The sequence below is a fragment of the Thamnophis sirtalis genome, unplaced genomic scaffold, assembly GCF_051295495.1.
Source record: "Thamnophis sirtalis isolate CommonGarterSnake01/CBP01778 unplaced genomic scaffold, rThaSir2_p1.2 scaffold_3, whole genome shotgun sequence".
Classification (NCBI taxonomy): Eukaryota; Metazoa; Chordata; class Lepidosauria; order Squamata; family Natricidae; genus Thamnophis; species Thamnophis sirtalis.
In genome coordinates this window covers 9,965,956-9,990,803 of record NW_028261383.1, presented here as the reverse complement: position 1 = coordinate 9,990,803, position 24,848 = coordinate 9,965,956, and the positions used below count along the sequence as shown (strand labels likewise).

Genomic DNA, 24,848 nt, shown 5'->3' with positions numbered 1-24,848 from the left:
ACTATACTTTCCCCCTTACTATCCAATAGTCTGCAGTGATATTAGCAAGTTATGAATAAATTACCAACTGATATAGATTAGCAATTGGAGCACTTAAAGAAGCAAACAAAGAGGGGAGAGGAAGGGAGGGAGGAAGGAAAGAAGGGAGAGGGAGACAGAGGGAGAGGGAGAGACAAAAAAGGAAAGAGGAGAAAGAGAAAAAGAAAGGGGAGAGGAGGGTGGGAGGATAAGAAAAAGAGGCAGAAAAAAGAAAGAGAGAGAAAGAGGAAAGGAAGAAAGAAGGAAGGAAGGAAAGAAAAAAGGAAGAAAGAAAAGAGGAGAGGAGAGAAGAGAAGGAATAGAGGCCAATAAAGCAAACAAGGAAAAGTAAGGAAAAAACTTTCACTGGAAAACACTATTTTTCCATCAGTGCAAAACTTTCCTAAACAAGGTTAATTTTCTGGATTTTGACTTTCCGGTCCAGGTGGACCAAGAAGCCTTTATTTTCTTTTTCTAAAATCAAAATCTGCAGAGCACCAGCTCAACTCCCCCTTCCTGCGAAAAAAAAGTGGCTGTGTCTTGAGGGTAGTTTTGAACCAGGTCTCTTAAATCCTAGTCCAGCGCCTTAACTATTAAGCCCCTCAAGGAATGTGTAAAATAGCCCTTCCTAGGGCTTCGTCCTGTTTTTTGTCAGAAGTAAACTCTGGTAACAAATGGGGAATTATAATAACCCCAATCAATTTTGCTTTCTGTAAACTGTGACTCAAATTATTAAAATGTCACTGCCTGTTTTATAATTTCAATAAAATTGTTAGAGACACATGATTCTTTCTAGCATGATTTCATACAAAAGCATTTTAAAGGTTTTAATGTGTTATTGAGAATAAATAAAGATTAACATTAGGCATAGAATTATAAAGTGTGAGTGGATTAAAATAGAATTTAACTATTATCACAGTCCCTTCCTACCACTGTATGGCTCCAAGGTGCTAAGGCACTCTCATGTGTAGATCCAAAATGAAAGTCTCTAAGAATATGGGTTATTGTGAGGGGTATTTTTTTCTCTTAAGTTTTTTAAAATTAAAATTTCCTAATTGGTGCATAAAATATGTTGCAAAGCAAGTCTCCAGCTTCTTCATTTCTGCATTCTGAAATATTTTTTCCTGTGTGAAAGCTATTCATAAGGTTGGTTTTATTCCTGAATATCTAGTAAATAAGCTTATATTTCTCCTATATTCTGAAGTTATACCAATCTTCTTGTGTTTTAATTTCAGACATAACATTTTTGTCTCTGATTGCATTGAAAAACAGAAGAAACAGATAATGTTAGAAAACTTGGGAGTCCCTATTCGGGCGGGGGGGGGAGACAGACGATGCCGCTGCGCCCGGGACCCCTCCTGTCCCTCGGGGCGGCGCTGATGTCTCTCTTGTGGGGCGGGGGGTTGCGGGGAGTTCCTGGAAGCAAGGAGGTGGTGGGGGGAGATAGCCAGGGTCCGCGTTTGGATCTTTCTCCCGGCCTCCAGCTCTTTCCCCAGAAGGAAACGCCTTCCTCCCTCCGCGTTACGCTGAGCCTCGTTTAAAGGCTGCGGTTTTGAGCTCAGGCAAGATGGGAACAAAGGGGGGGGGGGTTGCACAGAGCTTCTTCAGCTCTGACAGGATTGTGGGGAATGGGAGGATTTCTATGCCTTGCGGACAGCTGGGCATTTGCATCCCCCACTTCCTAACTCCTCACTGTTGCAGCCATTGCTGGTCCAACACGATTTTCCTCCCCTGGGATGGCAGCGGAGCCCCGGGCTGCTTCTTCTGCGTCCGCTGGACTGGGGCTGGGAAGGGGGCGGGAAGAGCGGCGGGGCTGGCTGTGGCCCGTGGTGGCAGGCTGGTTCACCACCTCCTCCTCCTCCAACAGGCAACAACACTGCCGGATCCAGTTGTAGCCGCCTGCAAAACGTTTCCTTTACAGAGTTTCTCTGCGCGGCAGATAGAAACTCTGCGCGGGGCTTTCTTGCAAGGTGCACGGCCGCGCAGGCGCGCACCTTAGAGGGAACAGTGCTGGGCTCCCTCCCGCCTTCCTCTTCAGCCTGGTCTGAGTCACTCTGGCTGGATTGCCCGGGCAGCAGTTCTTAATCTTCCTTCTGCCCCTTTCAGGGCAGGGCTGGAGGGCAGGACTGTTTGTGAATGGGGCCGAATCCCCCGAAAGAGCCATGGGGGGGGGGGGGAACGACCCTTCCCTGCTTGCCATTTTGGGTGCTCTCTAGGACCTCCCCCCCAATCAATCCAAAGCATCTCTGGGGCAGGAAACGGGTGCAAGACCATTCTAATTGGGGGCACATGATGCCTTTCCCTACACTTTCCCTACAGAGACTACCTGGGTTGGGTTCACAACACATTTAATCGGCTACTGCATTCCCACATTTGGGGGAATGGATGGTAAATTTGCCATAGGGGTTGAGTTCACTCTAACCAAGGTTCAAACAAGATGTGTGAATATGGACTGCTGGTCTTTAACTGATCCAGTTATAGGCATCCTAGGCTTTAGGGAATTTGGGGATTCCTTTGTCCTTTTGAAACAGTTCCATTCTCAATCCATCCACCCTGCAATTTGGGAATTATATCAAGCCATAAAAATGGGTCAGTATCCAGTATGACATGGGGATATCTTCAGGTTAAAACCCACACATCTTAAATTTGACAAGTTTGAGAAAGATTGTTCCCACACATCTGGAGGACACCAACTTAAAAAAAAAATATTTGTATCATCTACAGATCAAATTCGGAAGGCAGAAAAGTAAGCCTGCTGCATTCCTTGATCAAATGCTTTATTGAAAATGTTGCTTAATATTCTAAATTATTCTTGAGTGTCTGATTGACTGAGTGATTGATTAAAACTGGCAGACCACTCAAATTCAACAGAATTCTAAATCTACTGGCAGACTAAGAGAGATAGAAGAGGGGGATCTATGCTACTATTGATCTCTCCCCCCTTAGTATTTAATGTAAGAAAGGGTCACGTCTCCATCAATCTCCAGGGTGCGGATTTGTTTGATAGGGACATAGTGATGGGTGTAGTCGAAGAAGGGCTGGTCGTTGGCATAAAACTTGAATTCACGGTTGTCACAGTGGATTGAGAGCTGGGAAGAGAGGAAGGATGTTAACATGGCTGAACTAGCACATCTGGATCACCTACGGCCCTCCACGCAGGGGGGCACGCAATCCACACCATCCATAGCTTGCATCAAAACCAAAAAGCACCCCCTATATATAAGGGATGGGAACTTTAAGAGCGGGGTTCAGAACTGCCATACTGTTTTCTACACAACACACAAACACACGCATGCACACACACCAGCCTTCCAACTGTTCAGATTTTAAAATTGTGCTAGCTGGGAATTATGGAAGATGGAGTAGTCTGTTTTACGTAATTTGAAATCACCAGCTGGATCTTTTTCCCTACTTCTTGCTGGCAACCAGACAAGCTCTTTGCTGGAATCCAGGGGTGTCTGCATAACAGTGGTGGGTCCCAGATCTCATTGTAATCGGTACGGTGCAACAGGGCTGGGCGTTCACCACATGAATGCGTGCAAATGCGCACAACACGCACGTGCATACTTACCACCTGCAATGCTCCACAACGCCCCCGCGATGTTCCAGCTGCTCAGCAGAGCACTGCGCAGGCGCCATATGCTTCCTGCACATGTACGTAAGCCCCGAACCGCTCAAATACCGGTAAGGAGCGCAGGCAGGCGGGTGGGCCCTCCAGAGCACCGTACCGGAATGGTACCTGGTGCTCCCGGCAGGCACCGGTAAGCCCATCTCGGGGCATACCAGTCATAACCCACCCCTGCCGCATAAGGTAAAATATGGCCAATATATCGATTTCGTAGCAGTGGCAGCGATATTGACTTTTTTGACCTCATCCCTGTGGATCCCCCTCTCTGCTGGAATCAAAGCCAACTCACCTTAAAAGTCCTGTCCAGGCTGGAAAGGGTAAAAGGTCAATTTCCGTTCCTCATTTTCCCAGTCGCCATTCAAAAAACTATTACGTACTACAGCTCTCCACGGTTTCATGCGAAGTTCAACATGCAGAGCAATATCTTGGCCAGCCATAAAATTGATTTCAAACCTTGGAAAGAGAGAAAAAAGCAGGCATATTAGGCTAGGTCTTTGAAGTAAATAACAGGAAATCCGATTCCCCCCCCTGCCCCTTAATCCAACAGCAGCCTGCCAGATCCTTCCATGGATGAAGGCTAAAGCAAAAAACAACAACTCTTGTTCCTTTTTCCAAATATTATTTATTGGTGGGCTGCTGCTGAATGTGTAAGTTCCAGTTAGCATTTTAGATATTTATTTGTTCATTGCATTTACATCCTGCCACGGTTTAACCAACTCTCAGTGAGTTATAAATTAGACAAACACATATTAAGGAACCCTGATGGTGAGGTCAGAATGCAGTATTGCCCACAGCCTAGAGTTCGACTGCTCCGGGTTGACTCAGCCTTCCATCCTTCCAAGGTCAGTAAAATAAGGTCCCAGATTATTGGAGGCAATATGCTGACATTGTAAACCCCTCAGAGAATGCTGTAAATCACTATAGGGTATTGTATAAGTTTAAATGCTATTGATATTGCTAAAATAAATATATATATTCAGCAGCAGTCTAGCAGTGACTAGAATTCTTCTGATGAAGAACAGCTGATCACTGCTATATGACAATTTGGCTCCAAATCTTTCTTCAAATCCACCTCCTAACCCAGAATTCCCCAAACTCTTTCCTTGCCAAACCTTTTATCAAATTTCTGATTCCCCCACTTTGGGGGACCCTGCCTTAAGCTAACGGCCCTTGCTTCTTCTTGTGGCACTGAGTTCCACAGACTGTGTTTATACTGTGCAGAATTGTGCTTCCACTCCCCTTAATCTCCTTGTCCTCTGGGTCAAATCTGTGGATGTGTAGAGACAGGAGAGTCGGAGAAAGGAGATGAACCGGGAAAGGACTACGAGGGGTTCTAACACTGGTGCTTTGCTGTGCCAACCAGAGTCCCAGTGTCTAACTCTTGGGCAAGGTGGCAAGTTGGGCCGAAATGTGTGATGCCAGGGAGATGCCAGCAGGGTGGGACCTGTGGCTCTGACTGCAGAAAGGCAACAATGCACAATGGTTACGATTCCATTCCTCTGCCTGAATCCCCAAACGCATGTCAGAAAAATGAGTTTTGAGACCTTTTGCCGTTCTTTGGAATAGAGCCTCGCACTGTGATGGTCCTCTCAGCTCCCAGACCTCCAGGGATGTCACCTGTGTAGGGCACCGGCTGAAATAGGCAAGAATACAGGTTACACTTAACACTCTCCAATCCAACCCTGTGGCTCTCGTCCCTGCTAGTTAAAGGTCAAGGAAGTTGCAGTCCACTAGGTCTTGGGGTGCCAAAGGGGAGGCCCACCACATGGGTGGGAGGCAGCTTGCAGGATCTTGTGTCAGGTGGTTACAAGCATCTCTTCCTTTAACCAGGCAACTCAGCCATTGGCTGCGTTCAAGGGGTTTGTTTGCTCAGTAAAGCTGCCTGCAGTGGGTGGTCAAAATATTCAAGGTGGAAGCCTGGATGGAACCAACAAAGCCCAGGATATTGTCCCATGTGCAATGGACACAGAAAACAGGTGGGCTGGTGATGTTGCTGGTGGGGCTGTTGTGTTGACTTTTTGAATCACAGGCTGTGAAAGACCCTGCATCACAGAAGACTGAGTTTACAGATAAAATCATCAACCTTGGTTCTACCAGCTGGTTTCCTGGTGCAACATATAGGTCTTTCTACTCTGCCCCACGTTGACCCAACAGTAAGGTGACCAGATTTTCAGATTGCAAAAGAGGGACACCCTTGACCGGGGGGGGGGGGGGGGGGGGGCTTGATTAAAAAAATTTTTTTTGTCAAAAGGTCACCCCAGGACACTGAAACCAGCATAAATACGAATCTGTTGCCAAACAAAATTTTGATCACGTGATCATGAGGATGCTGCAACGGTCGCTAAGTGTGAAAATGGTCGCTAAGTGTGAAAATGGTCGCTAAGTGTGAAAAATGGTCATCATATTGCATCACAAAGATTTGCAAAGATCACATTTGCAAAAAGGAACATTTCTTGTAGTAAATACATTTTATAAACAATTTAAAAGTAAAATTCCCCCCAAAATAATAAAAAAGGTATTCTATAAATAAAAGAAATCCTTAAAAACCATTGTTAAGTATTACACCAGCAATAATTTATACTGTCACCATTTCAAACTATCATCAGAAATACGAATCTGTTGCCAAACATCAACATTTTGATCGCGTAACCATGAGGATGCCACAACGGTCGCTAAGTGTGAAAATGGTCGCTAAGTGTGAAAAATGGTCATCAGTCACTTTTTTCAATGCCATTGTAACTTTGGTCACTAAACAGCCATGTTCCTGACTTAACAACCACCATGATTCACTTAACGTGGCAATAAAAGGTCGCAAAATGAGGCAAAAATCATTTAACAAACGTCTCCCTTAGCAACAGAAATTGGGGGATCAATCCTGGTCGTAAGTCGAGGATTACCGGTAGCCAATTGCAAAAGGCAACTTTACTTGGAACAGGTGAGATTGTGCCCGGATCCCTTTCATGCCAACATCCCATCCTGTCCATGGGGAGAACTCCACAGGCGGACAAAAGCCCCAATCCCCTCTCAACCTCCAGCTGACTCTGCCATCCGCCATAACCACACATGCCCCTCAAAGGCAAAACTCAGGGGGCTGAATTCTACAGGGGGAGGAGTAAAGGGGGGATTTGAGGGGCAGCCCAAAGCACCATCTGTCTAAATTTGCATCAGGCAGGCAGTAACATTTTCATAGACCATGATCAGAGGAGCAGCTGATCCTATGGAGAGACTCCTCCTGCATTCAGTCCCAGGCCTACAAGTGGAAGTACCCTTCCTTCCTTCCTCCTTTCACCTTCCTTCCCTCCCTCCCTCCCTCCCTCCCTCCCTCCCTCTTTCTTCCTTCTAGCCTTCCTTCCTTTCCATTCTTTCTCCTTCCTTCCTCTTGCCTATCTGCCTTCTGTCTTTCTGCACTTTAGATCTCTCTTCCTCCTTCCTTCCTCTTTCCATCCTTTCACCCAAAATCAGGATGTTTTATTAGCATCAGCATCATTCTGCTGAAAATGCCAGATTCTGTGGTACTTCTGGATGAGATTTAGAAAATTACAGAGACATGAGGAACCATTATATAATTTCACTTGGCAAAACTCTGATTAAAATAATAGCAACAAAATGTAAGGTTTTTTAATTTTAAAACTCTAGCAAAACATAGATTTATTTCTAGTTTAGTTAATTAATGCCATTATAAACAGGAATGCAATTGATTAAATAAAAATGACTTTTTCTTTTATTAAGAATACTTATTCTACACTAAACTAGAAAATATTTCATAGGCCCTTCAACAAGTTTGTTACAAATTTTCAGGATTGCATGCATTCTTGAAACTGATACCATGTAATGTTAAAAAGCAGATCACTAACTAAGTACACTAAAAACCATGTTTAATTATTTGCTAGAGGCCAATAGCAATGATGAAGAAATTTCTCTCATCCTCAGTGACAATATTTTTAGGGCCAAAAAATAAAACTCTGTATATTGGATCTGTTGAATGGAGAAAGGCCTGCCCCCCCCTCCCCCAAATGAGACACCTTCCACGATAATAGGAGAGGAGAGCCTGGAGACAGCAATCACAAGGCAGAACGTAGCTAAGAGAACGGGGCAGCTAAGAGAACGGGGCGGGGGTTGGGAGAAGGCATGGGACTGGCTGGGGAAGGAGGGAGGGAGGGAGGGGGAGAACATGAGTGTGTGTATCCCTCCTTCCTTCAGCCCAACACTCTTGCTGGCATTCTGGCCAGACGAGAGGGACTGCAGAGGGTCTAGGGCAGCGAGTCATTCAATCAATGGGAAACTTGCCTCTTGGAAGGAATGACCCGGTTTGGCTCCCACTTTCAACAATCAAACAGAGAAGCGAAGAGGCAGGAGAGACGAAGCGAGAGCCAAGCCGAGCTAGAGTGTTGGGCTGAAGGAAGGAGGGATACACACACTCGCGTTCTCCCCCTCCCTCCCTCCCTCTCTCTCTCTCTCTCTCAAATGGCAAATCGCTGCTGGGAGCCCGGTCTCATTTGGGGGAGGGAGAGGAAGCAAGCCTTTTTCCATTTCAAGGAGCTGCCGCTCCTCCCCCCCCACCTCTTAGAAGTCCAGCCAGCTGCCCGCCAAGCTCTCCACGGAGACTCACCCAGAGTTTTCACCGCCACAGGCTCTGCTTGGGAGGACCAGGCTATGGAGGGCATAGCATGGTCATCTCAAGCGAAGCTCCACTCCCCCGCATAGCTGCATTGCCCACACGCGCGGGGATTCAAAGTATCCAGCCGGATTTCTTGAATCCCCGCGTGTCTGGGCAACGCAGCTAGGCAGGCTCTGCTTGGGAGGACCAGGCTATGGAGGGCATAGCATGGTCATCTCAAGCGAAGTTCCCCTCCCCCGCATAGCTGCATTGCCCACACGCGCGGGGATTCAAAGTATCCAGCCGGATTTCTTGAATCCCCGCGTGTGTGCGCAACGCAGCTAGGCAGGTTCTGCTTGGGAGGACCAGGCTATGGAGGGCATAGCATAGCATGGTAATCTCAAGCGAAGCTCCCCTCCCCCGCCTAGCTGCGTTGCCCACACGCGCGGGGATTCAAAGTATCCAGCCGGATTTCTTGAATCCCCGCGTGTGTGCGCAACGCAGCTAGGCAGGTTCTGCTTGGGAGGACCAGGCTATGGAGGGCATAGCATGGTCATCTCAAGCGAAGCTCCCCTCCCCCGCCTAGCTGCGTTGCCCACACGCGCGGGGATTCAAAGTATCCAGCCGGATTTCTTGAATCCCCGCGTGTGTGGGCAACGCAGCTAGGCGGGCTCTGCTTGGGAGGACCAGGCTATGGAAGGCATAGCATGGTCATCTCAAGCGAAGCTCCCCTCCCCCGCATAGCTGCATTGCCCACACGGGCGGGGATTCAAAGTATCCAGCCGGATTTCTTGAATCCCCGCGTGTGTGCGCAACGCAGCTAGGCAGGTTCTGCTTGGGAGGACCAGGCTATGGAGGGCATAGCATGGTCATCTCAAGCGAAGCTCCCCTCCCCCGCCTAGCTGCGTTGCCCACACGCGCGGGGATTCAAAGTATCCAGCCAGATTTCTTGAATCCCCGCGTGTGTGGGCAACGCAGCTAGGCGGGCTCTGCTTGGGAGGACCAGGCTATGGAAGGCATAGCATGGTCATCTCAAGCGAAGCTCCCCTCCCCCGCATAGCTGCATTGCCCACACGCGCGGGGATTCAAAGTATCCAGCCGGATTTCTTGAATCCCCGCGTGTGTGCGCAACGCAGCTAGGCAGGTTCTGCTTGGGAGGACCAGGCTATGGAGGGCATAGCACGGTCATCTCAAGCGAAGCTCCCCTCCCCCGCATAGCTGCATTGCCCACACGCGCGGGGATTCAAAGTATCCAGCCGGATTTCTTGAATCCCCGCGTGTGTGGGCAACGCAGCTAGGCGGGCTCTGCTTGGGAGGACCAGGCTATGGAAGGCATAGCATGGTCATCTCAAGCGAAGCTCCCCTCCCACACCATCCGCTCGCGGCTCTTAATACTCACCAGTCAGCGCAGCTGCAACCTCTTTCGTCTTTTGGTGAAAGGAAATGGAGACTCGCGCAGGCGTGCTGAAAATTTCCCATCCCAGCCAGCTCACTGATTGGCTGGAGTCCAGGCCAATCCAATCAGTGAGCGGGCAGGCTGGGCTGGCTTAAATTTGTAGGTAGGTAAAAAAGCACACTTTTTTTGGCGCTCGCAGCTCCCGCCCATCAGCTGCTAGCTTGCTGGGCTGGCTCATCGGTAGGATAGAGAACAAAACGATGAGCCAGCCCAGCAAGCTAGCAGCTGATGGGCGGGAGCTGCGAGCGCCAAAAAAAGCGTGCCTTTTAAAAAGGCGGGCGGGACGCGGGAAAACGCATTGAAAGGCGGGGGTGTCCCGCCAAAAGCGGGACGTCTGGTCACCTTAGGTATGCAGGAAGGCTAAGATGTAAAACAGGCAGGAATTACTTTAAGCAGTGGTTCCCAAACTTTTTCAGTCCACCGCCCCCTTGGTGCTACAAACTGATCCTCAGTGCCTCCCACCCAGTGGTGGAATTCAATTTTTTTTACTACCGGTTCTGTGGCCGTGGCTTGGTGGGCATGGCTGGGGATCATGTGACCGGGCGGTTTGTAGGACGGAAGGAAGATAGTAACAGTAAAATTCAAAACTGTAACAATTAATTGCACATTTATTCAAAATCCAATTTAAAAACCTTTTTAGTTAATGTTAATTCAACACAATTGTTGAACATGATCCAGTGATACCAAGTTCTCAAAGTCTGATAGTCATTTTTCAAGAACCTTAGTAACGTAGTAAACTCAGTAAAATTTAGTAACTACTTCACTGTTCAGTAAATTCTGTGTAATGCAGTGCATGCCTGATAATTCACATACACACTGCTGCCTTTCCCCCCCCAAAATAACAGGGTGGGGTGGGGGTAGAGAAGGAAGAAGACTTTGTTCTGTGGTATCTGCCATTTCAGAAATGCTCATTAGACTGCCCCACATGATCAGTCTTTCCGTATTCCTCAATATATTGGTGCCCAGCAGCTGGTCAAAATCCTAGTAGTACTTATGGAACTGTAGATGATACTATGGCAAGATATAAGCCTTGCAGCTCATGTATACTCACACAACATAAGAGTGATTCCATTATCCAGGTTTATCTGTGACAAAGGTCTCACTGTGCATAAATATCAAGATAGGAAGGGCACTTTATTAAAAAAAAAAACTGCAGTGTTTTGACTCCATTTGGTTATAAAACATCTTGTTTGGAATACTGGAACATTTGGACAGCATTTTCTTCTAATATGGAACGTTGTTCTATCATAATTTTGTTTTGCTTTGTTTTTTTCCTGTATATGACAATATCCAACTTTAGACAGTAATTAGACCACTTTTTAATTTACTTTTTAAATATGTTGGAAATGCTTATCCCTTTTCCACAATCTTCCCTATATTTCAGTGTTCAATTAGATTACTTTGTAACTCAAAGTTTGAGAAACCACCCCAAGTACCCTTCCTCCCGCTCCTCGCTTTTTAAGGCCACTTCTATCCTCTTTCCCCCCCTCCCTGCATGTTTACCTGTGTTGCATTTCTAAGGTGGGAGGGGTAGAGGCAGGCAAGAGTGGCGCATCCGTGTGGAGCGGGGGCAAGAGGGATTGGGGGGGTGGCTCTGTTGCACACGCACGCTGCTGCGATGCAATCCTCGCGGAGGCAGCTCACAGCACAGTCCCGGAAAGGGAGTCAGAAGTAAAGCCATTTATAAAAGCGCGAGAGAGGCAGGCGAGCGCTCTTGCGTAATGACATCGTACTCTGCTGCGTAATGCAGCACCAATTCCCAATCCCTGAAATGCAGGCCCAAGGACAGCCCTGTTCAGTCCCACACCTCTTCTCCATGCACAGCACACGTATCAGAGGAGAAATGCAGGCAAAAGGCTCTTCTCTTTCTTCTCTGCCTCACTTCCCCCCCCCCCTTGCAGCCTGACATGCTTGTATGCCTCCTGAGCGAGCGAGCGAAAAATCCTTCCAGTCTTTGGGACGTTAGACTGAATTTCACCCCTGCTGGAAGTGCTCAGATGACTGGCGGCCAACAGAGCCCTAGGCAGAATTGCGTCCTGCGAGGGGACCATCTCACGTACTCCTCTGCCACCTCCTTTGCCTCTTAGCGCCTCCCTGCTGCCCCCTTGCCTCTTAGCGCCCCCCTAAGTCATCCCACCGCCCACTTTGGGAACCATTGCTCTAAAGGGAGATGAGAAAATTCTTTCTGACTCTTGACTTGTAAACTGTGTGGCAAATGCTGTGTAAAAGCCCTTCAGTGGACGTTAGTGGGGATAAAGGCTTTGAGAGAGATTTGTTGTTGCTTACAATCCCAATGTGTTCAATTGGAAGCGTGGGCACGTCTGGTAAGGCGGCTGCAGCAGGAAAGGTAAGGAAAAACCAAAAGTGCCTTTGAGTCCAGAAGGATCTCCTTCCTTCTTTCAACCAGATGGCAAGAGAAATTCTTGAGGAGGAAATGGGGAAAACGCCAGGAACCTTCTCTCTGCAGACTTCAAGCATGCTCTGTTAGGCTTGGAGCTGTTTTACTATAGGAGAAATAGTTTGTACAGGTAGTCCTCGACTTACAACAATTGATGCCAAAATTTTTGTTAAATCAGTCACGTTTAGTGCAATTTGCTCCATTTTGTGACCTTGCCACAGTTGTTAAGTGAATAACCACAGTTGTTAAATTAGGAACACGGATGTTAAGTGAATCTAGTTTTTCCCGTTGACGTTACTTGTCAGAAGGTTGCAAGAGGTGATCACATGACCCCAGCACACAACGGTCATAAATGTGAGTCAGTTCCCAAGTGTCTGAATTTTGATCACGTGACCATGGGGATACTTGAACGGTCGTAAGTGCAAAAAAACAGTTGGAGCTCACTTTTTGTAAATTGCAGTTGTAACTGAACGGTCACTACATGAAATGTTGTAAGTCAAAGACTATCTGTACTGTGTAGAAGTAGTTTTTCTTCTGAACTTCATATATGTGTACTTTTAAATGGAGGGATTAAATATTTCCCCGCTCAGACCTTTTAAATAGTTAAATATTAGATATTTCCTAGTTCAGAAGTTTTCTTCTGCTTCAAAGTGGTATGGTTAATGGGGCTCTGTTATGGAGAAAATAAATGGTTCTGCATTTATTGGGGATAGTATTAGAATAGAATAGCATAGCATAGAATAACAGTTGGAAAGGACCCTGAAGGTCTTCTAGTCGAGCCCCCTGCTTAGGCAGGAAACCCTACACCAGATAAATGGTTATCCAACATTTTTTTTAAAGCTTCAAGTGTTGGAGCATTCACAGCTTCTAGAGGCAAGTTATTCCATTAATTGTTCATTGTTAGGAAATTTCTCCTTAGTTTTAAGTTGCTTCTCTCCTTGATGAGTTTCCACTCATTGCTTCTTGTCCTGCCCTCTGGTGCTTTGGAGAATAGCTTCACTCCCTCTTCTTAGTGGCAACCCCTGGGATATTGGAACACTGAAAAAAGCAGAAAAAATCCCCCTTTCATCTTTATTCTCTTTTGGGGCAAGAAATTTTGGATTGAATTGCGGTTGTCTAATACATCTCAAAGTTGTATTGCTTTCAGACGTGTCCCTTGACACTTCAAATACAGGTAGTCCTCGACATATGACCATATGCAGGACAGCAAAAAGAACATATATTGCCACTTGGTTGCGTCCGCTGAGTCCTGCCCAGCTTAGGATAACCCACTCCCTCCTAAATAGGAGGGATACGGGGGACCCCCTGCAGGGTAAGGCTGAGGATTATGTCCAGTTCTTAGCGGACAAAGTTGCTCGGTTTCGGTCGGACTTGGACTCCACCTTCGCAGATCCAGCCGAGACACAGGGGGATAACTTGGCAGACCATCTCTGGGTTGAGTTTCAGGATGTTGCCTCTGGGGATGTGGACAAGGCCATACGAGCTGTGAGTGCCTCCACCTGTATTCTGGACCTGTGTCCCTCCTGGCTGGTTGCCAACAGCAGTGAGGTGACACGAGGCTGGATCCAGGCGGTCGTTACCGCCTCCCTTCGGGAGGGGCACTTCCCCGCCACACTTAAAGCGGCGGTAGTGAGACCCCTCCTGAAGAAACCATCCTTGGATCCAGCCGTTTTCAACAATTACCGTCCAGTCTCCAACCTCCCCTTTGTTGGGAAGGTTGCTGAGAAGGTGGTGGCCTTCCAGCTTCAACGGTCCTTGGAGGAAGCTAGTTACCTTGACCCCTTCCAGTCCGGCTTCAGACCTGGTTACAGCACAGAAACCGCTTTGGTCGCATTGACCAATGATCTCTGGAGAGCCAGGGATGGAGGCCATGCGTCCATCCTGGTTGTCCTTGACCTCTCGGCGGCTTTCGATACCATCGACCATGGTATCCTTCTGCGACGACTGCGGGAGGTGGGGGTGGGAGGCACTGTTTTGCAGTGGTTCTCCTCCTACCTCTCGGACAGGTCACAGTCGGTGTTGGTTGGGGGGCAGAGATCGACCCCGAGGCCCCTAACATATGGGGTGCCGCAGGGTTCGGTCTTATCCCCCCTACTATTTAACATCTACATGAAACCGCTGGGCGAGATCATTCGGAGGCACGGGATAAAATACCACCAATACGCGGACGACACCCAGTTGTATCTGTCCGCCCCGTGCCAACTCAATGAAGCGGTGGACGTGATGAACCAGGGTCTGGAGGCCGTTAAGAACTGGACGAGAGCTAACAAACTGGTACTCAACCCGGACAAGACCGAGTGGCTGTTGTGCTTCCCTCCCAATAATTTGGCCAGTGTTCCATCGCTCAGGCTGGGGGGTCAAATTTTACACCCCTCATATAGGGTTCGCAACTTGGGAGTCCTCCTGGACCCACAGCTGACTTTTGACCATCACTTGTCAGCTGTGACCAGGGGGGCGTTTGCCCAGGTTTGCCTGGTGCGCCAGTTGCGACCCTACTTGAACCGGGAGGCCCTCACAACAGTCACTCGAGCCCTTGTGATCTCTAGGCTGGAATACTGCAATGTGCTCTACATGGGGCTGCCCTTAAAGAGCATCCGGCGACTTCAGCTACTCCAGAATGCGGCCGCGCGAGTGATTGTGGGCGCACCGCGGTTCGCCCACATAACACCTATCCTCCGCGAGCTGCGCTGGCTACCTGTTGATCTCCGGGTGCGCTTCAAGGTGCTACTTACCATCCATAAATCCCTCCATGGTAGTGGATCTGAGTACTTGAGAGACCGCCTCCTGCCGATTACCTCCCTTCGACCGATTAGATCGCACGGATTAGGTCTCCTCCGAGTTCCATCCGCCAGTCAGTGCCGACTGGCGACTACGCGGAGGAGAGCCTTCTCAGTAGCAGCTCTGACCCTTTGGAACGATCTCCCTGTGGAGATTCGCACCCTCACCACCGTCCAGACCTTCCGCACAGCCCTTAAGAACTGGCTATCCCGTCAGGCCTGGGGATAAGATTCTAATCCGCCCCACCCGAATGCTGAATGAAAGTTGCGTTTTATTTTTTATTTTTTATTTACACACTGTCTTATGTTTTATCTTGCACTCCCCTTCCCATGAACTGTAAGCCGCCCTGAGTCCCCTCAGGGAAAAGGGCGGCCTATAAATAACAAATAAAATTCTAAAAATTCTAAAAAATAATTCTGTCCAAAATTTCTGTTGCTAAGTGTGACTTTTGGTAAGTTGACTTTTGTGCCATTTTAGCATAGTTCTTGCTGTGGTTGCTTGAATCGCAATAGTTGTTAAGTTGGTAATAGAGTTGCTAAGCAAATCTGGCTCCCCCATTTCTTGTCCGAAGGTCACAAAAGGTGATCACATGACCCGGGGACACTGCAACCGTCATAAATATGAGTCAGTTGTCAAGGGATTGTTAATTTTGATCACGTCACCATGGGGATGCTGCAGCTCTCTTTAAGTGTGAACAATAATTCTAAATCACTTTTTTCACTGCCGTTTGTAACTTCGAACTAAACAAACGGTTGGAAGTCGAGCACTGCTTCTGAAGCAGCAATGGATTATTTGTTATTAAGGGACAATCACGACTGTTAATCATTTTATGGAAATACGTTGTAAGTTGAGGACTACCCTGTTAGAATAGGTAGACATGACAGACTCCTTTTCCTTATGGAAACCTTACAGAGAAATTTCCTGACAGGACAATTAATCAGTGGAACAACTTACCTCCAGAAGTTGTAAATGCTCCAACACTGGAAGTTTTGAAGAAGAGATTAGACAACCAGTTGTCTGAAATGGTACAGGGTTTTCAACCCGAGCAGGGGGTTGGCTCCGGAGGGTGAAAAAAGGCCCTACGACCAAACTGGAAGTCATAGTTCCTGAACTTCCAGGTTGCCCATAGGGCCGGTTTTCGCCCTCTGGAGGCTTCAGGGAAGATCCTCAAGCTTCTGGAGGGCCTCTAGGGGGTGGGGAGCCTGTTTTCACCCTCCCTAGGCTCCTAGAAAGCCTCTGGAGCCTGGGGATGGCAAAAAAACAGCACCAAAAGTGTGGGGGGGAGAGCGCTGTTCGCACACACATGCATGCTGGGGTCACATGCATAGCATGGGTGTGGGGAAGCCCATGCATGACCCCACTGCCCTCCTCCCACTTTTGATACGCAATCCAAAAAACGTTAGCCATCATTGATATATGTCCTTCCCTCGCTCCCCAATATGAGGTTCAGAGATCTTCAAAAGGTAAGGAGGAGGGTGCGAGGTCGGGTGGGGTGGGACCCTGGGGGAGAGAGTGAAGGGCCAAGGAGACCCAAGGGTTAGGAAACAAAGCAAAAGGATGTCTTGGAGGGTGGGGGGGGCTAGAGATGCCTATGGCAGGCAGGCCTAGCCCTGCGCTAGGCCTCCAAGGAGTTTTTCCCAGCTCTGAGTAGATAGTGTTCTGCTTAGCGACTCACATATTTGATTAATGGCTGCATCAGGGAGAGCAGGGGGATTCGGGTAGTTAAGGAAAGCAATTTCACTTCAGAGCCATTGCAACCTGCATCCTTAATTCAAAGCCCATAATAGTTATATCTTGAGAACTACTTATATGCGGAATTCTGGGGCTGAAAATCGGGTGAAATCAAGGTACAGTTGCGAGAAAACATGTACTGTTCGTGTAGTATTATTTTCAGCAGACTCTGTTTGTCTATTGTTGTGACTTAGGTGAAGTTCAGAGCACATTTTATGACCAATTCATGCAAAACTCCATGTAATCCCAAAGGGTTCACATACTTTTTCTTGCAACTATAGAAGACTGAAACTCCACATGTGGGAATTCCATGATCAACAGACAAAAGCTCCACCCAAAATTCCTTTTTGAGGAATTCCTCTACTTTTGGAAAAGGAAATATCCAGACGTTTTGCTGATAACCAGAAACTAGTAGTTAGTCATTTTCCTTTTCACTCCACTTACAAATTTAATCATGAGAAATGTTTGAGCAAAATGAATCAGGACAAAAGTTAAACAATCAATTTCTCACATATACTGGGAGATCACAAATGAAATTCAAGCATTCTCTAAATTCATCTAGCTTTCCTCATATGGATTACCTTGTGTGCAATAAGGGATGATTTATGCTTGAAGTAATGACCACAGACTCGACAATTCAAAGATTTCTCCACGGTGTGAGTCCTCTGGTGTGCCACCAGATTGGAATTCTGACTGAAACCTCTCCCACAATCAGGACATTCAAAGGGTTTCTCTCCTGTGTGAGTCCTCTGGTGTGTTGCCAGATTAGAATTATCACTAAAACTTTTCCCACAGATATGACATTCAAATGGTTTCTCACCTGTGTGAGTCCTCTGGTGTTTCACCAGGCTGGAATGATCACAGAAACCTTTCCTACAGGAAAGACATTCAAAGGGTTTCTCTCCTGTGTGAGTCCTCTGGTGTGTCACCAGATTAGAATTCTGACTAAAGGTTTTCCCACAAATAGGACATTCAAAGGGTTTCTCTCCTGTGTGAGTCCTCTGGTGTATCACCAGATTGGAATTTTTACTAAAGCTTTTCTCACAGAAAGGACATTCAAAGGGTTTCTCTCCTGTGTGAGTCCTCTGGTGTATCCGTAGGCTGGAACTCAGACTAAAACCTTTCCCACAATCAGGACATTCGAAGGGTTTATCTCCTGTGTGAGTCCTCTGGTGTCTCACCAGATTAGAATTATCACTAAAGCTTTTCCCACAGATATGACATTCAAATGGTTTCTCACCTGTGTGAGTCCTCTGGTGTTTCACCAGGCTGGAATGATCACAGAAACCTTTCCTACAGGAAAAACATTCAAAGGGTTTCTCTCCTGTGTGAGTCCTCTGGTGTGTCACCAGATTGGAATTCTGATTAAAGGTTTTCCCACAAATAGGACATTCAAAGGGTTTCTCTCCTGTGTGAGTCCTCTGGTGTGTCACCAGATTGGAATTTTTACTAAAGCTTTTCCCACAGATAGTACATTCAAAGGGTTTCTCTCCTGTGTGAGTCTTCTGGTGCTTCACCAGGGTGGAATTATCACTAAAGCTTTTCCCACAATCAGGACATTCGAAGGGTTTCTCTCCTGTGTGAGTCCTCTGGTGTCTCACCAGACTGGAATTCTGATTAAAGCTTTTCCCACAATCAGGACATTCAAATGTTTTCTCACCTGTGTGAGTCCTCTGGTGTTTCACCAGGCTGGAATGATCACAGAAACCTTTCCTACAGGAAAGACATTCAAAGGGTTTCTCCCCCGTGTGAGTCCTCTGGTGTGTCACCAGATTGGAATTCTGATTAAAGGTTTTCCCACAAATAGGACATTCAAAGGGTTTCTCTCCTGTGTGAGTCCTCTGGTGTGTCACCAGATTGGAATTTTTACTAAAGCTTTTCTCACAGATAGGACATTCAAAGGGTTTCTCTCCTGTGTGAGTCCTCTGGTGTGTTCGTAGGCTGGAACTCAGACTAAAACCTTTCCCACAATCAGGACATTTGAAGGGTTTCTCTCCTGTGTGAGTCCTCTGGTGTCTCACCAGATTGGAATTCTGACTAAAGCTTTTCCCACAGATAAGACATTCAATGGGTTTCTCTCCCATGTGAGTCCTCTGGTGTGTCACCAGGCAGTAATTGTCACTAAAACGTTTCCAACAAATCAGACATTCAAAGAGTTTCTCTCCTGTATGAGTCCTCTGGTGTGTCCGTAGGCTGGAACTCAGACTAAAACCTTTCCCACAATCAGGACATTCAAAGGGTTTCTCTCCTGTATGAGTCCTCTGGTGTGTCACCAGATTGGAATTCTGACTAAAGCTTTTCCCACAAATAGGACATTCAAAGGGTTTCTCTCCTGTGTGAGTCCTCTGGTGTGTCACCAGATTGGAATTATCACTAAAGCTTTTCCCACAGATAGGACATTCAAAGGGTTTCTCTCCTGTGTGAGTCATCTGGTGTGTCCGTAGGCTGGAACTCAGACTAAAACCTCTCCCACAATCAGGACATTCGAAGGGTTTCTCTCCTGTGTGAGTCCTCTGATGTCTCACCAGATTGGAATTCTGACTAAAGCTTTTCCCACAGATAGAACATTCAATGGGTTCCTCTCCCATGTGAGTCCTTTGGTGTGTCACCAGGCTGTAATTATCACTAAAACTTTTCCCACAAAGCGGACATTCAAAGGGTTTCTCTCCTGTATGAGTCCTCTGGTGTCTCACCAGATTGGAATTCCAACTGAAACGTTTCCCACAGTCAGGACATTCAAAGGGTTTCTCTCCTGTGTGAGTCCTCTGGTGTGTCACCAGATTGAAATTTTTGCTAAAGCTTTTCCCACAGATAGTACATTCAAAAGGTTTCTCTCCTGTGTGAGTCTTCTGGTGTTTCACCAGGCTGCAATTATCACTAAAGCTTTTCCCACAGTCCGGACATTCAAAGGCTTTCTCTTTTGTGTGTGTGGTCTTGTGTCTCAGGAGGTGGGAATATCTAATGAAACTTTTCCCACAATCTCCACACTTATAAGGTTTCTCCATGGAGTGAATCCTCTGATGTATTACCAGGTGGGTATTACGATTGAATCTTCTCCCACACGCAGGATATTGAATGGGTTTTTCTCCTTTATGGTTCCTCTAGTGTTTCACAAATTGGAATCATAACTGAAAGTTTCCCAACAATCAGGACATTCAAAGCATTTATCTCCTATGTGAATCTTCTGATGTATCACCAGGCTGGATTTGTGACTTTCCCATAATCAGGACATTCAAAGGGTTTTTCTTCTGTGTGAGTTGTGTCTCTTCAGATGGAAATGTCTAATGATGTTTTTCCCGCAATCTGGATACTCATACAGTTTCTCCCTGGAGTCAATCTACTGAAGTGTCACCAGACTAAAATTGTGACTAAATTTTTTTCCCAGTCATGACATTCAAAGGGTTTCACTTTTGTGGGAGTCCTTGGGTGCTTCACCAGGGTGGAATTCTCACTGAAACTTTTCCCACAGAAAGGATGTCCAAATGGTTTTATTCCTGTGTGTGCATCCTTTAGTGTCTCACATTAGAATTTCTAATGTAACTTTCTCACAATCTGCAGTCATACGTTTTCTCCCTCCTGTGAGTTATCTGATGTAGCACCATGTTGCCATGCTCACTAAAGCATTTACATTGGGAGCACTTCCCTCTTGTGTGGTGATACTTCCATGAACCACAAGGGAGCTGTTGTGACCATAGTTTTTGCCACTTTCAGGTAATTTGTATGGATTTTATCCTTTCTGCCCCCTCTAGTACATAATCAGTTGTGATTTGCAATCTGTGCTTTTCCCACAATAGGCAAATCTATGGAGCTTTCCCACAGCTGATATACTTGAGGAGGTCAAAATTATGGACAATGTCTTGTTTAGTGGTGCTTTCATTTAAGTCGTCTTCTTCCTCACAGAGAGAGGCCTTCCTCCCCACGGACTTCCACATATATCCCTCTTTTGCTGAATGATGTAAAATCTCCGTTCACCTCTCATTCAATTTATCCTTGAGTTCTCCATATTCTGCTTATTCTTTCTCAATTTTCTCTCTTTTGTCAGCTGCTGGAGGAGAAGATTTGTATGGTTTTCTGCAGGAAATGGAAAATATTTTGATTTCTGCCTTGATTTTCTTCCCTTTTCACAACTGATTGTTATTTTGCAGTTGTCCAGAGTGCTCTTATTGCCATCCTGGTCATCTGTAAGATGCAAAGAAAAGTGTAACTTTAATTGTTTATAAAATGGTTAGAGATGAGGTGAAAAAAGAAGAAGTATACACCACTTTTGTTCATGGAAGTCCTCAGCTGCAAATAAGGGCAGAAAATACTGTCTACAACCCCTCCGGTGACATCCTTGTTGTCCTCACTTAACCTCCCACAATTGGAAATGATATTTGCATCACTAAGCAGCTCAATCATTAAGCATCGTGTCACATGACAGTGCCAACTTATATCTGTTCCTCTGTAGTTGCTAAGCTAATTACTATGGGTTGTTAAAGGCAATTTCATATGACCGTGACTTGCAATTTTCTGCCAGTATATCCAGTGATTTTGCTTGTTGGAAGCTAGCTGGGAAGGTCACAATTGGGGATCATGAGTGTGGGATGCCGCCACCATCATAAATGTGCAACTATCGGCAGAACCCAAATTGGTGCAATTCCTTTTCCTGCACCTTCAAAACCAGTCACTACTTTAGTGCGGTCACGGAACAAGTGCTAGGATTACCACAAATTTTGTGGACCAGGTGCACATCTGCTTCTAGTGTGCCATAGTAACTTTGAAGGCTCAGGAAGGAAGTGGTAAGTGAGGACTACCTGTGCAACGAAGATGCCAATAGCTATTTTTTAGAAAGTGCTGGATTAAGCACAATTGAATCCGATTAATACATGGATGGGATAGGAAATACCATACTTATTGGCAAGACATGGAAGTAAAAAAACTTGTAAATTTCATTCATCTGTCATTTTCAGTACACATGTGGATTACAAACTATATCAAGAGGGGAACATCAAGATATAATGGGAGACTTGAAGAAGGCGGGGCTTAGCAGTGAGAAGACGGAGTTTCAGGCTATTCCTGAAATTCCCCTATTCCGAAGGAAATTGGACGGTCTGTTTCGGACCCAAGCTGTCCCGGAGAGACAGTGAAAGGTTGGAGGAGATCCAGTGACCCCAGAGACGTTCGCAAAGTCTCTGGGGGGCTTGGAATTTAACCTCCTTTGCCAGTTCCTTCTGGATTAGCTGTAAGCTAACCGAAACTGCAGGTTGCCCCTAAGAACGGTGTGAGTGTTTTCAACTGGTAAGCTGATTTTATTACTCAAAGAGATACGGTCCGCATAAAAATTTAAGCTAATTGAAACCAAAGAACAGAAGAATCTAGGGGCGAATTGTTTTTTTTTTTTTATGGGTTTATGGCCGGTGGTTACCCTATTTCTTTAATGTTTTAAATGCTACTTACATGGATAAAGGAAAGATTACTTCAACATCTCCTCTGACTCTCTTTAAGTGGGCTGTAAACCAATTTACTATAATTTGGCTCCTTACAATTTGACACTTTTATTGCTTGGCTGTGTTGGTCTAAGATCAGATAAGATTGCACAGCTCCCAGCTTGTTTTTACTTGCAAATACCTTAAAGCCTCTAAAGGAAGAAATATTAGCTGCGTCATAAACATGGCGTCTATGCAAGTTTCAAATGATTCATTTAAAATGATTTTCTCCGCGTTTCAAAAGTTGTCTGACACGTATGATAGATTTGAAAAAAAGCTGGACTATTTGTTGTTTTTAACATCAAAATATGAAGAAAAAAATGAGAACGTTGAATGTTTGAATGTTCCTGAAATACAAATGAAGAATGTCAGAAATGAAGTTTCTCAATTTGCTGACACGCCGGGCATCTGGTTTACTTCGGAGGGAGAAAGAGATGCAACGTTTGAAAGGGGGGCAGCCATACAGAAGATTTATTTCAAAAGACAGAGCGCAGGAGGAATGAGAAGCATTAAAGAATTTATACTTTATGAAATATCATTTGCAGAATTTCTGATACCACCACTGAGAATTAAAGACAAGCTGAAAAGTGCAACAAGCGTAGGACAACGATATTATATCAGAGGCATCTTAAGCAAAAAGGTGCGAAGATATTCCTGTTTGGACTTGCTTATAAAGACGTTTGGTGAACTTGTTCCATGAACGGCAATAGGATTAAGGAGGTTTTGTTATTGGAGAGACACAGGCTGATAGATGGAAGAATACAATTCAAAATTAGCTAAACCTAATTACTCTTATTTGTAATAGACATCGCTGAATAATTGATATTGATAGTAATGTATATAATGTGGAGTTGATATGATAAATAATAATTGGATATGAGAAGGGAAGGTTGGAAATATTTTTGGACCATATACAAAGGTTATTAATCACAATAATTATCACTATTAAAAAATAAAATAAAACTATATATACAGTTAAATGTTAACTAATATGGGGGAAATGTTACGATATACGATATAATTACATAAAGAAGGGAGAATGATTATAAACTATATGCATGGAAGATGGAATTTTTGGTATTAAATATTATGGATGTTCAGCTAAAACAGGATATGAGGATTTGATGTTAATAGAGGATTTTACAAACAAGTAAATGAAATGCTAGCATGTGGTTATGGATTAAATCTTTGGCATAGTTAAGGATGAAGGATGTTTAAATAACTGTAGTCAACTAAAAGTGGAGGTATAATGATGTCAATATGGTAAACATTTGAGTTAAGATATTTGAATTAATATGAATTAATGGAAGAGATGCACCAAAACATGTTGTACCAGCTGATATACTTTTTTATAATATATACCTGTGTTTTTCCCCCCTCTTTTTTCTTCTTTTGTTTTTCCTTTTTTTCCCCTGCCTTGTTTTTTGTTCTTTTTGTCTTCTCTATGTTTTGATTTTTTCTTTTCCCACTGGTGTGGGCATGTGGTGTTTAAGGAACAAAATAAAAACTTTTTTTTTTAATAAGAATAAAATGACAATTGTTAGTACTAGTATTATGAGAATGACTATGTTTAATGTTACTATTGTATTTTTATTAGAAGATATATTAAGAAGGAAATGTAGAGCTTTACAATGTTTTAAATGTTCGATGTATTATAACATATGGAAGAATGCTGCACAGAAATATTTGTACCCAGATGACAAACTGCTTATGGAAAGATGGAATGTTTATATTTTTTAAAATTGAAAATAAATACATAAAAATTTTAAAAAAGAGATAATAGGAGACTTTAGCTACCCTGATATCAACTGGGAGACAAAGTGTACAGCAAGCAGAAGATTGAATAGATCGTAACCAACTTAGCTGACAACTTTGTCATCCCAAAGATAGAGGAGTGAACTAGTGGAAAAACTATACTCGACCTAATTCTTACTAATAGGGAAGCGATAGAAGGAGTTGAAGTTGTCGGAATCTTGGGCGAGTGACCACGTCTTACTGGAATTCAATATAATGCAAACACAAGTAATAGAATATAACCCAACAAGTGTCTTAAACTTTAGAAGAGCTGATTTTAACAAATTCAGAGCCTAAGCAAAATTTCATGGATAAAAAAGAGAAAACAATGCAGGGAGTGTGGGAAACTAGGGGTGACATGATAGCCATCTTCCAATACTTGAGGAGTTGCCACAAAAGAGGGAGGGGTGTCATCCTATTCTCCAAAGCCCCTGGAGGCAGGACAAGGACCTGCATGGACACTCATCAAGGAGAGAAGCAGCCTAGAACTAAGGAGAAATTTCCGGACACTTCAGAAGTTGTGGATGCTCTATCACTGGTGGCTTTTAAACAGAGACGTTTGTCTGAAATGATATTGGGCCTCCTGCTTGATCAGGGCGTCGGAATAGAAGACCCGCAAGGTCCCTCCCAGCTCTGTCACAAACCCTCCAGTGATGGGACCACCCACAACCTCTGGGGGGAAACCATTCCCGAAGAATCAACCTTCACTGGAAGGAGACTTTTTCAATCTTCCCATCAGAAGGAAAATTGCAGCCACTAGTTTCACAGCGTGCAGCACCAGTGGACTTAAATTTGGGGAGGGAGGGAACCTGCAGCAGCTGCTGAGATGCTTCAGCCCAGTTGCTTCTTTGCTTCCAGGCCGTGGAGGAAACCAAACAGCCCGATTTACTCCCGGACTCACCTTCCAGCTGCTGCTTCGATCATGAGAAGAGCAAAAAAACCGCTCTTCACACCACCCTCCTCCCATGAGTGATCCGGAAGAG

The 24,848-nt window shown here is 45.3% G+C and overlaps 1 protein-coding gene across 3 annotated transcripts; it reads right to left on the bottom strand.

The window, feature by feature from the left end:
- Window positions 1-2,778: 2,778 nt before the first annotated feature.
- On the bottom strand, window positions 2,779-24,848 carry LOC148047129 (uncharacterized). Of its 3 annotated transcripts, XM_087708302.1 has the most exons (5): window positions 24,767-24,848; window positions 17,188-20,785; window positions 5,191-5,279; window positions 3,936-4,099; window positions 2,779-3,107 (listed from the first exon to the last, which is right to left on the bottom strand). In XM_087708302.1, the coding sequence occupies exons 2-4, from the start codon at window positions 19,609-19,611 to the stop codon at window positions 3,937-3,939; spliced, it is 2,676 nt and encodes an 891-aa protein (XP_087564428.1). In that variant the 5' UTR covers window positions 19,612-20,785; window positions 24,767-24,848; the 3' UTR covers window positions 2,779-3,107; window position 3,936. The 3 variants fall into 3 exon arrangements, 2 of the variants coding, with proteins under 2 accessions (XP_087564428.1, XP_087564429.1); XR_015695837.1 differs by lacking the exon at window positions 2,779-3,107 and having other exon boundaries at window positions 3,962-4,099; window positions 17,427-20,785; XM_087708303.1 differs by lacking the exons at window positions 2,779-3,107; window positions 3,936-4,099; window positions 5,191-5,279 and having other exon boundaries at window positions 17,002-20,785.